This window comes from Triturus cristatus, chromosome 1_2 (genome assembly GCF_964204655.1).
Source record: "Triturus cristatus chromosome 1_2, aTriCri1.1, whole genome shotgun sequence".
Classification (NCBI taxonomy): domain Eukaryota; kingdom Metazoa; phylum Chordata; class Amphibia; order Caudata; family Salamandridae; genus Triturus; species Triturus cristatus.
This window is the reverse complement of record NC_140580.1, coordinates 881739898-881756952: the sequence shown is the minus strand read 5'-3', so window position 1 is coordinate 881756952 and position 17055 is coordinate 881739898. Positions and strand designations below refer to the sequence as shown.

Here is a 17055-nt window from a genome sequence, read left to right as displayed (position 1 = left end):
GGTTGAAGAGAAGCCCTGAACGTGAGGAGAGCAGGGCAGGATAGCGGGGCAGATAGCTGGACAGCGAGCCAGGCAGAGATCCGCGAAGAGAACCGGTGAGGTCATCCAGGTTTCGAGTTTCGATTTCGTTTTCTCAGAAGGCGCGAGCAGAGGAGGCAGGGAGTGAAATTCACATTTACAGACCTGCGCCTATATTTCAAGTGTGTCCAAAATATGTTTAACTAGGCGGTCTCAGTAAGGAAAGGTAGCCAAGGCATGGGGAGAAAACGTAATCTGCCCAGTATCACACTATTTGGTCCTGTAAGAGAGCCAGGATTTCAAACGCAGGCCACTGTTGCTGAAGTCTACAACCTGCCCAACTTACTTTCTGCATTAAGAGTCCACACTTCAAACAAGCAGAACTGAAAGTGATCGCGAAAGCGATCGCTATAGGAAAAATAAAAAAACACGCCCGCGAGTGGTGCGCGCGCCACTGCGAGACATATGTTTTCAATTATCGCGCCCGTGTCTGGGCACGATAATTGAAACCACATGGGCTTTGGTGCGGGTACCAGACACCAATAGGCCGTGGGCGGAGCAATGCGCCCGCCTTTGGCCTATTGCGTGCTCTGGTAACAAAATACACGCACTCGAAGCCCAATGACAGAAGAGCAGACAAAAAACACATGCACGAGCGAGTGCGATTCTAGGGTCCATTTCTGAACCCCGGAACAAAAGGACTCTCGCCTGCGCGAGCACTGCTGCACAGTGCAACGCAGGTCGCTAGACCTAAAAATGGGGGCAGAGAATGACCGTGCAGGTACATTGCAGATCAGCTACAGGGTTGTACTCTGCAAAACCTGCAGTTTAACCACCAAGGTGTCATTTGCTGCTACCAATAGAGCGTTCCCATAGTCCAGGTGACTTGTTATAAGTGGTTAGCCTAGTGGTTGAACAGATGTCTTTTTTAATCAGGATATCTAAGGTATGATCTCTTTTAACCCTTACGACTGTGGGCAAGCTACCTTTACTCTCTGTATATCAGCCCCTATATCTGACCAAACTGGAAGTGCTTAGAAACCCACACTATTAAAGGCTGTGTAAACACGTTCTCAAAATATTGGGCTCGACCTGCACATGAACTAACAGAAAACTTGTGCCACAATAGGCAACCAAGTATATTGTTAATATAGTGTACTTGAAAGCCATTTAATAAAATATCTCTAGTGTTAATTAATCTCCTCATTTTATCACGTCTTATTTTTTTCTGGAAATGGCACTTCGTTATGTAAAATGTATGAAAAGTAGGCATCTCATGGTATCAAGAGTAAAAGATCTAGGTTAGTCCCTTCCTCATGTTCCTCCTTCTTTTATTTGAATGATGAGGCACACAGTTCACGTCAGATAGCGTACAATAATAATCGATCTGTCTCATGAATAATGGCTGATGTGATTTCCCACCTCCACTGCACAAAGGTTATCACCCTTTAACAGATAAAAGGCTCAATCTGCCTGGATCTTGGCAGTAGAAGCATCAACCCTCTCAGATCACATCCCGGGACTGAAACCTGTTAGGTGCAGATAATACACACACAGGTACTTCGTAGATACCTCACAGTAGTTGTACTCCTCACCTACAGTCTGCATGCTGAGCTCTATATGGGCCATACTGATCAGCCACAAGAGAAAGGCAGGATGGAAAAGGCTTGTCGTCACAACATCATGAACATGTTTACTGTGGCCCAGATGGAAACAATCAAGAAAAGGGGAAAACCCTATGCGCCCTGGTACACGGACAAACTGAAAGAACTGAAAAACACCTGTAAAAAGGCGGAGAAGCTCTGGAGGAAAAATTACTCAGAACAGGAGAAAGTGCGATGGAGGCTCACTATCGTACAATATAAGAAGGAAATTATTACAGCCAAAACAAGCCACTTCGCAGACCTTATTCTCAAAAGCTCTAATAAGTCCCGCAACACTTTCAAGATTATCAGAGAGCTTTCTCATCCTGCTTGCGCTGACAGCCAAATCAAGCCCTCACAAGAACTTTGTGACGGCCTAGCAGTATTCTTTCAGGAAAAAATCAATAAAATTGTCGAGGGAATGAATAGTAAGTCTATCCCCACAATGCAGGACAACAGCAATCAAGCGAACAGAGATGAGATGGTGGAATATGCTAGAAACCCTTCTCCGAATGCCACTTTGGAAAATTTTGTGGTCCCTTCAGAACAGGAATTTCTTAGAACAGCCCTTAACACATCATCAGATCCCCTCTAGACCCTCTTCCCCATAGAATAGCTAAGAAATTCGAGGATGATATCTTCCCAGCTCTGCATCAGCTTTGTAACCAATCTCTCTACACAGGCTCCGTACCAAGAAATTGGAAACTGGCGGTTGTTACTCCGTTATTAAAGAAACCAAATCTGGACCCAAACTGCCAAAAGAACTACCGACCTATATCCCTCTTACCATACCCGATAAAGATCATAGAGCGATGGGTCAGCAGATCCCTAGCCCTCTTCCTAGAAACCAACAACATCTTGGAAGAGGAGCAATTTGGTTTCAGACCAGCTCATGGAACTGAGTCAGCCTTGCTGACAGTCATGGATGACCTACGAATGAGGGCGGACAGAGGAGAATCAGCAATTCTGATTTTGCTGGACCTGTCCGCCGCATTCGATACAGTGAACCACGACATCCTGATAAAAAGACTAAAGAACATCGGAGTCGGAGGAGTCGCGCTTGACTGGTTCCGCTCCTACCTGACGGATAGATGGCAGGCAGTAGCTATCCCTCCATATCAATCAGAGTTCATTAAAGTTCCGCATGGGGTCCCACAGGGGTCTGCTATTAGCCCCATACTTTTTAACATTTATATGCAACCCCTGATGAGGATCATCAAAAGCCATGGCATCAGCGTGACAAATTACGCAGATGACACCCAGCTAATGATCTCTCTTGATGGAGCCCATGCAAACTCACTGGAGACCTTCCACACTTGCATGCTGGAAATGTCACTCTGGCTAAACCAGAACTCACTACAATTCAACAGTGACAAAACTGAAATACTGCACTGCGTAGTGGGAAGAATCCCCATAAGTCTACCTACAGACTTCTGGCCTCAGCTGCTAGGAGACTCGCCTACCCCAGTGAAATCAGTAAGGAATCTCGGAGTCACTATTAACAACAGCCTGAGCCTTGAGACTAACGTCAACAAGCAGGTCAGCAGCTGCCTTGCCTTACTGCGAGGACTGCGAAAGCTGCTACCTCTCCTGCCCCCACAGACTAGAGCTAACATAGTCAGGAGCACCATCCTCAGCCGCCTGGATTACTGTAATGCCCTTTTGCTGGAATTCCCTGCCTATCTCATTTCCAGACTTCAAAGTATCCAGGCGGCTGCAGCCAAACTGGCACTCTCTCGGGAATGAAGATCTTCCACCACTTCTGCCCTGGCCGACCTCCACTGGCTGCCTATACACCAGAGGATCTGTTTCAAATCCTTATGTATTGTCTTCAGGGCAGTTCATGGGCTAGGCCCCCGACCACTCCAAAATAAATTTAACTGGTATGAGCCTACCCGGTCTCTTCGATCCTCATTTTTAAACTTTATCAGCATTCCTAGGATCAAGAAAGCTACCTGTGGGGGAAGAGCCTTCAGTATAGCCGCAGCTCATTTATGGAACAACCTCCCTATTGACATCAGAAAAACAAACAAATTGAGGGCCTTTCGTAAAAAGGTGAAAACATGGCTCTTCCCAAAAAATCTTCCAAAAAAATCTAACTGATCAGCACCTTGTCCACTGTCCTCTTATGTTCTACAGGGTTCTCAGCTGTATGTACCTAGCGCCAGGATGCCCGTAGGGTTGCAGAGCGCTCTACAAATGCTATAAATAAATAAATATATTCACTAGGTGGCCTTATGCGAGTACTGGTTGGGTAACTGTTCAGACATAATTATACGTTTTTGACAACTTACTTTTTGATTTTCATTTGGGGAAAATGAAATGAGCAAAACAAAGCTGTTTCCTGGGTCCACAGAGCCGGCAGTGTTCAGCAACTGGAAAGGGCCGCTCGGATTTAGAATTGAGAACTTTAACTGAAGGTCAGTATGTCAAGGAAGACAAGCACCATGGAAGAAGGACTTAGTCATACTATACAAAGGAGTCCACAGCACAAGCACGAGAAACAAACAACATTTAGACTCAAACCCTATCAACAATCTGAATTCAGTGTGAGAAGAAAGTGCGTGTCTCTGGCCTCTACTCGCATTACCGCTCATGGAAACAGACCACTAAAGGTGCGTTCTTGTGGGCTGCAGTGAGATTTTTGTACGTCGTTACAGCACAACAAACTTGTCAAGTTTGGCATGTTCATGAGTGTGCAGCATACTGAGTGTCTTTGCACGGGTCTACAATTGCTATATGTAGCAACCAAATAATTGCCATGTAGTGTGCAGAATGTGTGTGTTTGTGTCAGACCATAAGGTTTATACATTTTAAGTTCTAGCCAGAGCCACGGCAGCAAGGAGAAAACAAACCTAGCTACAAGACACTTGTTGTAACAATTAAATTCTGCCTTGTACATATTTGTTACCATATGTTTTGAAGACTCTAGTACACTCATGTACTATATAAAAAGAGCTAAATTGGAGGATAGGCTACTTTAAAGTAGGGGTGTTTAATTCTTACCACAGTTTTTGGGTGCTATGATCTAACAATGATTATATTTACTAGCTGCTATAGCGTCACCTTCATGGCATCAACATGTCTTGTTTATTCATTCTTATTAGGATGAAAATCCTATACATGGCTTTGTGAAACTGTGCCACGCTGCCATTGCATATTTTCGGGACAATATAGATATATGTATTTTCTTTTGTCCAGTGAACAAACGTCATACGAGCCACCTGGAGATACTCCCATGTTCCTGAAATCAGTTATCAGAGCCTGGCTCTGGTGTTGAGGGAGGACCCAATTTGCACCCCTTTTTAGGTCTCGCGCCTAGCGTTGAAGTGCGCAGCGCTGTTCGCGCAGCGCGAGACCTCTTGTACGGGGTTTAGAAAGCTACCCACACGCTCATGCGTGTGGTTTTGCTTTCCCCGTCTGGCATTGGCTTGTGGGTGTTTTATTTTTTTTTTAAACGGCACGCGATTGGGCAAAGGCGGGACAATGTACCACCTTTGAAACGCCCATTCCCGACGGTGGCCAGCACATGCAGCAGCGCGCGTTCGCCGTTCTGTTGCTGCCGCGCTCCCTCCTCCCCGCTCCTCTGTGGTGCGTGCGCACCACTAGTTGTTGACTATAGCGAGTCGCAATCGCTTTCAGTTCCGCTTGTTTTCTTTACTTTTGGTATAATCGCGGCACCCGCACTTTACTTTTGATGTTATAAGTAAAGCGCGGGTGCCGCGATTATACCAAAAGTAAAGAAATTAGATTTTTTTTTCTATTTCTTTACTTTTGGTATAATCGCGGCACCTGCGCTTTACTTTTAATGTTATAAGACAGAGATATGGAAATAGGCATCCTGCAAGTCCAGTGGTACCATCCAGTCTCCAAGGTCCAGGGCAGACAAAACATGAGCCAAAGTGAGCATTTTGAACTTCTACTTTTTGAGGAAAGGGTTGAGGGTTCTCAGATCTAAGATAGGGCAAAATCCTTTGTTCTTTTTGCGAATCAGAAAGTAGCATGAATAGCAATCACTGCCTACTTCTGACACAGGAATCTATGGCTCCCTTGGCCAACAGAGCTGTGATTTCCTCGTGAAGCAAGGACAAATGATCGTCCATCAGTCGATAAGGAGATGGAGGCAAAGGGGGAGGCGAAGATTTAAATGGAAGGTCGTAAGCTTTCTGTATAATCTGTAAAACCCAACTGTTTGATGTTATGGAATTCCAGTGGTGGAGATGATAGCTAATTCTGGCACCAACTGGACGCCCATGATCTTGTAGGGTAAGATTAGGAGGGATTAGAGGTTACGGCTGTAGGGAGATTGGTTGTTGTGGCACACCTCTGGCTACCTGACCCACAGGGTTGGTATGCAACGCGTCCTCGCCCAGCACAGTCTGGGAAGCTTGCATGGGGCAGTGCCTGGAATAGTGTTGGCGCGGCTGAAAGCCCCTTCCATAGCCACAAAAGGGGTGATAGGCAGGTTGGGGATGACGTGAGGCAGCCGAGAGGCCCAATGACTTGGCTGTAGCCCGCAAGTCCTTAAAGTGCTTCAGCACCAAGTCTGCCTTGTCTCCTAAGAGACGGTTGCCATCAAAGGGCATGTCTTTGAGGGAAGCTTGGACATCCCTGGAAAAGCCAGATGTTCTTAGCCAGGTGTGGTGTCTAAGTACCGCCATCGACAAAACCGCTCTGCCCAGCGAGTTGGTCGTATCCAAACCACACCTAATGGTGAACTTTGCTGCGTCTCACCCAACCTTGAAAGCCTGGGAGAGAACAACCCATGCCTCCTCTGGGACCTGTGGCAGCACTTGCACAACCGTGTCCCACAGAGACTAGGAGTAGCGCCCCAATAAGCATGCAGTGTTTACCGACAGCAATGCAAGGCTAGCGGAAGAAAATATCTTCTTCCGCAAGCTAATCAGCCTCTAAGATTCACAGTCCAGGGGTGCAACAGGCAACGCGCCATGGGATGTAGAGGCTTGAACCACCAATCTCTCAAGAGTGTGGTGTTGGGTGTGGAAGTTCGGTTCCCCAAATGCGGGGGCAATAGTGGTGGTAAATTGCCCTGTTCACAGGAGCCCCTGTGCTACGCTTGGACCAGGTTCACAGTAGGACATCTGTCAGTGCTTCATCAAGAGGGAGCAAGGGTTCAGAAGAGGAAGCTCCTGGTTGCAGAACTTCTGTCAAGATGTTAGTCTTGACTGCCACTGAAAGCAACTCAAGATCCAGGGTCTCAGCTGCCCTCTTCACCACCATGGAATATGATGCTTCCTCCTCTCTAGCCACGGTAGGAGGAGAAAGCATATCAGTACCTGATGATGAGTCCAGACAACTTTCATCACTGAGTTCCTCACACCAGTTCATACCTTCCTGGACTCCTAACTGGTATTCTAAAGGGTCCAGTGACCCCTCCCTTTCTTCCCTGAAGCCTAACCCTTCGGACTAGGGCTCAGGCATCGACCTAGGACATGTGGGTCCTGTCTGCGAAATAATCAGCGTTGATCAATGCCGTCCCTGCTCCATGTCGGATTCATGGATGTAAACGGGGCTAGTGCTGGTGGCCCCAGGAGCATTGGCGTTTGGGTTGGCATCGGGGGAGGCTGCTGTGGCACGAATGACGCTGGTCCGGGTCCGGGATCGGATCCACGGGGGCCCATCAGAGTTGAGGGGTCAGTCCACTCAAATACGCGGCTCATGACGTCCTAAAATTCCTTTACCTGAGCGGGGATCAATCCAGCTCCCAGAAAAGCCAGGAGGCTCAAAGTCGGCCCTTGCAACGATTTTGAAGAACCGTGCCTTGAACACCAATGTTTCTTCGTAATGTCAACTGACGAACGAGGAGAAGTCGAAGCACGCTTCAACTTCTTGTGCTTCATGTGCCTCTTTCCCGAATATCCCGATGACTTGGAGTGGGAGCAAGAGGGCTTAAGGCTCCTGGAGCAGTTCTGTGACCTCCATCTCGATTGGAACCAAGAGCTCCGAGGTTTTGCCTGCCGGGCCGCTAGCTGCTTCATGGACTGCTCCCTCAAAGCCTTCGGTGCCATGACCTGGCAGTCTAAGAACGACGTGGACTTGTGGTCGCACTCGAGACACCACAGACATACAAGGTGTGGGTCCATACCCGACAAGGCGCGATGACAGGCGACAGCCACATGGCTTAAACCCTGTCTTCCTTGAAGACATCCCTCAACACACCAGGAGGAAGAATTACTCATAAAAGAATTCTACAAAATATTAAAAGAATTCTGTCAAAAAGTGACAGAGGGGTAGCTCTTTCTCCAGATCAGCGCTAAGTGGCACGGAAAAAAAATAACTGCTGTCAGCGCGCTGAGGTGGCGCCTATATAGGTGACACGGACAGCACTTCCAGCAATGACTACGCCACGTGGGGCTGATCGACACCATCTACAGGCAAGCAGGGGTACTGTTCACGCAAAAATCTTCCGGATCCAGTCTGACATCTGGGAAATTCAAAGGTAAGGAATCCGCAGCTAGATGTCACCCTCAGATTGGGGCAGTTTGCAAATTGTCCCGCATTGTTCCGTTGTGCAAGAGAGCAGGACACTGGCACATATGCTAAGATATGATGCTCCTGGTCTCTTACCTAGCATGCGCACACAATCAGGCTGCCAGGCTCCAGGCACAGACACGCACCATAGGGGCTAGGTGTCTGTGCGATGTCTAGCATTGATAGTAGACATCAGACTTTCAGTGCAAAATAATAAGGCAGACAAGCTTTTTCTACTTTATATGTGTGCTGTGCAGCACACATGCAAATTCAGAGAAGTTTGGAGGAATTGAAACATTTCGCTTTTTAACACCAAATAAAAGAGGCATTTGTTTTTGCCTACAAATGTTAGCAGCTTGGTTTTGTTTAAAAAGACATGAGTGGTTGTTTGGGAACGCCAATGTACCACTCATGAAACACCTCCCTAATGCAAAACCGTACTAACCTAGCACACAACGTTAGTAAATAAGTCCCATTAAGTATAAACTACACTTGGGGCCAGATATATCAAGAATTGCTTTTGCGTATCTTAAATAGCGAAATTTACCGATTCGCTATTTCAGAATCGCAAAATGCAGTGTATGTAGGATTTGCAAAAATGTTCGCGAATCGCTAACATTCCCTATTAGCGAATCGCTAATTGCGATTCTTTATTAGGGAATGCATTCCCATTAATTTCTATGGGCCTATAGACTCATAGGAATGAATGGGACTGCATTCGCAATTTGAGAGTACCAAATTGGTAATCGCAAATTGCAAATGCAATTGCGAGGGTGCTAGGGGGCCTAAAGGCACCCATGATGCACCTCCAGAAAAGGTAAGTATGCACATGTAGTGCACACACACGCCCTAAAGGCATGTTTGCGCGCCACATGGCGCTTTGTAAAATGCACTTTTGTGCATTTCATAATGGAATCGCAAATTATCATCAACTTGAAGTTGGTGGTAATTTGCGATTCCTAAATTCAAATTTGCATTTAGCGATTGCTACATGAATTGCAATTAGGGAATCGCAAATTGTGATTCCCTAACTGCATTCGCTATTTAGGTAAGCGCAAAAAATTGTCATTACCCATATTGCGAATCGGCCCGTTTGCAAAAACAAAAAGCATTGATACATCTGGCCCTTGGTTGTGCATTTCACTGAAGTAACTGTATTTTATATTTTAACGCACACATGTAGTGTCAAGAGAGTGCAAGATAATATAGTATTATCACTACATGCTGTTGCAGAATAATTGACATTTGAAACGTAGTCTGTGGCTCTGGGCACTGCAATATTTATACAAGGATGTGATACAGAAACATGCATTTGTGAAACTGACAGTGTGCACATGTGCGCAGTACTAGAATACTGGAAAATTATGATGAATGATGGATAGTCAGGTGCAGAGTGTGTGCAGTTCTGAAGTGTAACATTAATATTGAATGCGGCTAGAGAACAATGAGCATGTACAATAGAGCGTATTGGTGGACTGTACTATCAAAATGACTTACTTTTACACCATTGTGATTCATGTATGCAGGATGTGCAGGCCTGGTGACTGTATTGTTACTAATGCATATTCATGAATGCAGTCACAAAAGAATGAATATGAATAGCGCAAAATATGAGTACGGGCATTGTATGTGGATCTCAGAAAAAAACATTTACTTGTAATCTAATTTCTCTATCATGAGTATTTCATTAACTTAATAAACTGTAAACTTTCAAGAATGCATCACTGTTTCTTCAAGGAGCGGCCTGTTCACTGCCTCGTAGCACTTCCTGATGAAGTACAGTATTCATCTGCAATGATAAATATTTATTTTGAAATACTTATTTTGGAGATAAGTTTTTCTTTGTGATAAGGATTTCAGGGAGCTTTCCCACGTTTAATAAAGCTCTCATGATAGAGATGTCATGTTCTTACAGGTGCCCTGGTCACAGGAAGTAAATACATCTGGTTTCAGCTGGCTCTCAGCGCACTCACGCTCTCCGGGGCCTAGGAGAAACAATATCACTGTCCTTTCCTATTACCAACATTTGTGTATGGTCCATAGTGAAGGTGCAGGGGCGCGGATGGCATTTCAGGTCAAAAAGCAGGCCGGGACTCTTGATGCAAGTGTGACTACAGAACCAGTCCCATCGCACACCTTATGGGGCCTACTTTTACCCCACACTAGGAATGACCAATGTGTGCTCGTATGTAAGTTTGCATGAGGGTGTGCTTGTTCTATTTTGATAAAATTGCGTCCTGAGAATCACAACAGGATTCTTGATACCCAGGGGTTACTATGGTATCTTGGCCCTGACAAAGGCCGCCTGTCCCATATGGGAAACGCATTGATATCCCTAACTTGTAGATCAGATCAGTGACGCAGAGGCCATTATCACCCTTTAGAGTTTACTATGGTACTTATGTCTTTTTAGGCATATCAGGGTGGCCATCATTAAAATTGATGTGCCTGGTTATACTCTGGGTAATTTTATATTTTCCTTCCCTACATTAAGAGCACCCAGTTCTGTTGAGCCAACACAGATGTTACATTGTCCTTTCGGAGGGCTATAAAAACTTTCTTGTTTTAGCTCTCTTTTAGTATCTGTTTTTAGCCTGTGGTTGTGTTACGTGCTACCTTGTCTCTGCGCCAGGACGCTCCTTGGCTGGAGTATCTGTGCGCACAATAAATAATCGTAACATAACATAACATAACATCATTCTGGGTCAGGGGTCACATGATGAAGCATGCCACAAGGTGTTCATGAGTGAGGACCCCTTTACAACCCTATTAGGTAGCCTGAGCAGGGTCACAGAATCAGAATCTTTCGACATTCTAAATTAGGGTTACCATACCTTTGTTGAAATCGTGTCTTCCTTAGTGATTCAAACATACCATCACCATAACCTTGCTTAAAAATCCTACTGTACACAAAACTGCTGTGCATTTTTAAACCAATGCCCAAACGCTTATATCCGTCAAAACGTCTGAAACACGCATTGTCAGAAGAACCTCAACCTTCCTTGGAATAAAGCAGCAAGACCTTCCCTGGATATACTGCACCCAGATAGGGCTCTTCAGTCTGTACTCTCCTCTATCACTGACAACCTACAGGTGGAAATGGTTGATGCCAGAATCTTTATCACCTTTAACTAGCTCAACCAAATTGATGACTCCACTGGACAGCCTCTTTCTTCATTTATAAGATTTAGATTTAAATATAACACATTTCAACTCAATCCCAAAGCTTGACATGTCAGGTACACCTCACTTCTACATTGCTCCTGATACTTTTAAACTTAAATACGGCGCACCTACTGGCAATTATTTACACTTTTTACTTCAACTGTAGCTGTGCAATGCACAAATTGGTAAAAATTTAAAACACGACTTCCATCTAATTCCTATCCCATCCCGAAAAAATCAACCAATGGGTGTGTCAGAACACCTGAGACACATACAAAGCAAAACCAAAGTGATTGTCCTTCATTCCCCACTGACTGAGAACCCTGGACGCAAAACACACTGAAGTAATTTCAAGGGGTATGTGATCTATCTTTTCACATTATTTCACGTTTCACATTTTTGTTTTATAAACTGGTGTGTAGCCCTGTATACCAATCATTTGTTTACTCAAATCTCCCATAGCACACTTTCATCACCTAACAACGTAACTCAAAAAAGAATATTCCTCTGCCTTTTTTTCCTACTAAGTTTACAACCAACATTCAGTGGTATAACGATGACTGATTATGCTAATAGCATACAGCTCAGGCTACTAGCCTACATGCTGCAAAGCCTTCAAATGATACTGAACTCGTCATCTCTAAAAGAAAAAAAAAACAGGCAAGAGGACTTCATTTCCCATCACCAATCAGGAAATGACATCACTAGATCTCCCATCAGCTATCAGAACAGAACTGATATCACTGGATTTCTCACCATCCATCTGCACAGGAAGTGACATCACTGGTTTCTCGACAAAAACATCTGGTTTCCTGCTCACAACACCCTGTGCTCCTTCCCCCTCACAGGACCTACTTAATGGCAGCTGCAACGCAGACGTGCCAAAGCCTGTCTGCTCCCGTCCACCCCTGTACTGAGCGTTGAGCAGCTACCTGGCCGGTTTTCTACCGGCACCACTGGTATCGTAGTTTCCCGGCCAGTAAAAACACTAAGCAAAATTACCTAGAGCCGGAATTTTTTGTCCCGATCTGTATATACTTCAAACAGGAAATATAAATAGAAAGCACTTTAAAGATTTTATAGACCTGCATTAATAATACATAACTAATAATCAAAGTAGAAAAGACAGAAAAGTCTTGTAACAAATGAACACATACAATTTTTTTTCTAGTCCTAGTTAGTATCATGACCGAGCCTTTGCACACTCTTAAAATAACAACAAATGATTGTAATTTTTCTCTTGGATAGATGGCAAACCTAACTGTGCTCCGGGCCAAAAACCCTGGTTTACCGTCTACCCACCGCTATACTGCCATGCTCCTCTGTACTTGTAATCCATGGCCCCTGCTCACCACACTGCTGCCACCCCATACCACACAACACAGGAGCGTTCACATGCACCTCCTCCAAAGTCTCATGCAATTTCCCAGACCTATCACTCATGCAGCAAGAGCACCCAGCACCCGATGAGCTCACACTCACACAACCAGCTACTCGCTCAAACTCACACAGACCAAACACCACCCACACATCACACTACACTCTCATGCATGCCTCCTCAACACCTGCTTGTTCACTAAATACACCACAGAGATATGGGACCTACTTGCATAACCACTCTCCAGACCTGCTCTTCCTCACTGAAACATGGCTAAACTCAACCTCTACAGCCATACCCACCTGCTACAATATTGCAAGGCAAGACTGCCAGCACAAGCCATCATATTCAAAGATACCATCAGCTGCACCACCAACACGGGCAACCCCACCTACAACTACAAGAACACCTCATGTTCACGATATGCATCACAGCCAACTTCTCCCTGCTCGGAACCCTCATACCCTCCAGGACCGAGCACCAATTTCACCAGCGACATCACGGACTTCGTCACTCCTCTGATCATCATCGACACCAGCACCTTGATCTACCACAAACCTTGGCCTCCCCCAGCACATTACTGAGTCCATCTACACTGCCAAACACCTACTGGACCCCATTTTATCCTCAATCTGCAACACTACAGTTGAAAAACCAGTAACTATGACCTGAACAGACCACACTCAGTTTCAGCATATCAACCCCACAGACCAGCCACCACTAGAATCGCCTGCCCCAGCTGGAAAAGCATCACAGAAGAGGAGTGGACTTTCCCCCCTGACTCCGTGCACTGGTCTGAGAACATAAACACCTTGCCAAAAGCCATCAAGAACCTTAACAGCTGGATCATCGCATGTGCCAACATCCTGGTTCCGCTCAACCAAAACCCAAAGGCAAGAGCCAGATGACAGGCCAGTTGGTATACAGAGGAACTCCGGTTGATGAAACGCCACTGCAACCAACTGGAGCGCAAAAGTAGAATATGTCAAAACACCACAGATAAAGACATATTTTCCCTAAAAGGCTACCACCAGCAGATATGGAACGCCAAGTGCACAGCTCTTGCAGATCGCATTGACACCTGCACTTACAGCAGCAAGAAAATCTTTCCCATCGTCAAAGAATTCAGTGCACCTCTGCCATCTCCAGCTACATTACTTCCTCACAAGACCTTTGCAACAAGCTCTCAGAATACTTCTGTAACAAAAATCACCTCTATATACAGCATCTTCGATTCTCAATGGACACCAACACTGTCACAACTCAGCTTCCCACACAGGTCAAAGAAGGAATTTTGCCCTTGTGTCCTGCCATCAGGACCATCAAAATTGCTGCAACCTTGAAGACCATCCACTCAGGGGCCCCACTGACCCTTGCTCCCACCTCACTTAACCAAAGGACGTCTACCAATCAGTGAAGCACTAACACCCATCCTCAATGCCTCCATCAACTCGGCCACAATCTTGGACGCCTGATAACATGCCACCATCATGCCCCTGTTCAAGAAACCATCCGTTGACCGAGCCATGCTTCCAACTATAGACCCATCTCCCTCTTACCGTACCAGGCAAAGGTATTAGAGAAACTAACCAACCGATGCCTCACGGACCACCTCAGCAACCACCAGCTGCTCCTCAGAATCAGGCTTAACTACAGTACAGAAACAACACTCACCGCCACCACAGAAAACATCCACATGATCCTTGACAGAAGAGACACAGCAGAAATCATTCTCCTGGACTTCTCTCCATCGTCATGCTGCCTCCAGCAACATCACCCCCTCACAAGACCTTTGCAACAAGCTCATTAAATTATTCGGTAACAAAATCACTTGCATATACAGCATCTTTGATCCCTAACCAAACCTCGTCACCATCGCAACTCAACTTCCCATAACGGACGAAGAGGAATCCTGAGGACCTGGCCAGCCAGTCATCAACATCAAAATCGCTGCTACCATAAAGACCAGCCACTCGGGCTCCAAGTGACCCTTGCGCCCACCATGCTTCACCAATGGACGCCTACCAATCAGTGAAGCATTAACACCAATCCTCAGTGCCCCCATCGACTCAGCCACATTACCGGACACCTGCAGACATGCCATCATCATGCCCCTGCTCAAGAAACCATCTGCTGACCTAGGTATGCTTAACAATTACAGACGCATCTCCCTCCTCCCATACCAGGAAAAGGTCTTACAGAAACAAATCAACCAATGTCTTGCTGCCCTTCTCAGCACCAACCAGCTCCTTTACACCATGCAGTCCGGAATCAAGCCCAGAGTACAGAAACAGCACTCATCACCGCCAAAGACAACATCCACATGTTCCTTGATGGAGGAGACAGAGCAGTGCTCATTCTGCTGGACCTTTCTGCAGTATTTGACACTGTCTCACACCCCAGCCTCATCATGTGCCTGCACGAGATTGGCATCCCAAGACCATCTCTCTGCTGGATCTGCTCCTTCTTAAAAGGTAGACTACAAGCTGTCAGACTGGAATGTTACACCTCGGAACACCACAAACTCATCTGTGGAGTGCCTCAAGGTTCATCACTCAACCCCCCTCTTCAAAGCATACATGATCCAACAGGCCAACGTCATCCGCTCACAAGCCAACAAGATCCTTCCTATGCCAGCGACATGCAACGTCAGATCCTGCCTGCAACCGGGTGGCTATGCTCCATTAAGGGCATGCTAAAGGGGTTTTGTAAATCATGCTGAGGGGGGCAGTGGAATAGGCAACCCATTGGCCTGAAACGTGGGGCTAGTGGCCACCACTGTCTGGACTGTGACACTGGTGGTATCTTGTTGAAGTTGGATTGGCTGACGGGACTCCTCTGCCATAGCCATGAAAGGAGTGATAGGGCTGATGTAGTTGGCAAAGTGGGGCCAATAAGCCCAGGGAGCGTGCCATGGCCCTACACTCCTTAAACCACTCTAGAGTGGAATCTGCCTTTTCCCCAAACAGGCTAGTCCTGTTAAGGGGCATATCCATGAGAGATGACTGGATTTTGCCTGAAAACGTGGTTGACTGCAGCCAAGCGTGGTGGCAGATAGGGACACTGGTAGCACTGACCTGCCTCATGAAATCAGTGGTGTCCAAGTCACAACGAATTGTGAACTTGGCTGCGTCACGTCTGTCCTGTATAGCCTGGGAGAGGACTGGCCACAGATATTCAGGAACACCTGGGAGGACTTGAGACACTGAATCCCAAAGGGCATGGGAATAGAGTCCCAATAGGCAGCTGGCATTCACTGATCTGAGAGCCACGCTGATGGATGAGAAGACTCTCTTAGTCTCTAAGGCGTTTTTCCACCCATTTTGACTCCCTATACGAAGGAGTAGTTGGAAAAGTGTTTAGTTTTGTCTAGCTTGTAGACATCTGCACCACCAAAGTTTCAGGGGAGGGGAGTTGAAATAAAAACGTACAGTCACTTGTGTCAGGGCAGTGGCAATTTGCAATCTGGTGGTTGACTGGGGAGCCAGAGCAAGGTTTGGTCCAAGCCCTCAACAAGGTATCCGTAAGTGCCTGATTGAAAGGCAAGAGGGGCTTAGTGGGTGCTTCTGTCAGGACAATGGTCTTGACCTCCAAGGTGGGGTAATGTAGGTCAAAGACTCCAGCCATTCTATGCATCACCACGGCGTAAGAAGCGCTCTCTTCAGTGTCAGGACTAGAGGGTGAGAGAAGCCCTGACTCTAGGGAGGTATCAAGGTCATTAGCTTCTTGTAGGTCATCATACCAATTCTCTTCATTGTATGGCTGCCCAATCTCATCACTCATGTTATATTCATTGTCTGAATCTGTAGCATACAGGGGTTGAAGTGTGTGTTCTCCCTTGTGGAAGTGGCAGGTCAAGTGGAGGTAGTGGCACCTCGACAGTGGCCTGGGATAGCCTCTGTCGAGGTCGATCCGGTGTTGACTCCAAATCAGACAGTATAATAAGTATTCTAGCGTAGATGGGAGTTGACATGTGCATTGTAGTTTTGGGTACTGGCGTGGACTGCGGCGCCAGAGGCGGAGTCAGAACTGGAGCTGGAGGTAGCCTGTGATAGGCTTGGAGGGTCTAACTGGCACAGAGAGCAAACCCACCGAAGGTATTCCAGTTGGAGGGCCTTTTGGCTCTGTGGGGTCAAAGGCACTGCAGTGAGAGTCGGCAAGGATCCAAAGAGTTTGAGCAAGGCATTGCAGAACTAGGGTCAGGCGTAAATCGATAATTTTGGAAACAAGATTAACATGTATGGCTCCACCCGGTGTCTTCTCAGGAATGTGTGAGTGACTGGGAGGGGAGTCCCAGTTAGATTTCTTGTACTTTTTCTTCAACTTACGCAACGACTTTGATTGAGATGAAAATAGATC

General features: G+C 46.3%; 1 protein-coding gene across 2 annotated transcripts in view; it reads right to left on the bottom strand.

The window, feature by feature from the left end:
* The window catches only part of CFAP74 (cilia and flagella associated protein 74), a 927349-nt gene that overhangs the window by 245639 nt on the left and 664655 nt on the right, over positions 1 to 17055 (bottom strand). For both annotated transcript variants that reach the window (XM_085609345.1, XM_085609347.1), the window contains exon 33: positions 3956 to 4075. In XM_085609345.1, coding sequence (XP_085465471.1) covers positions 3956 to 4075 — 120 coding nt within the window. The remainder of the gene's footprint in view (positions 1 to 3955; positions 4076 to 17055) is intronic.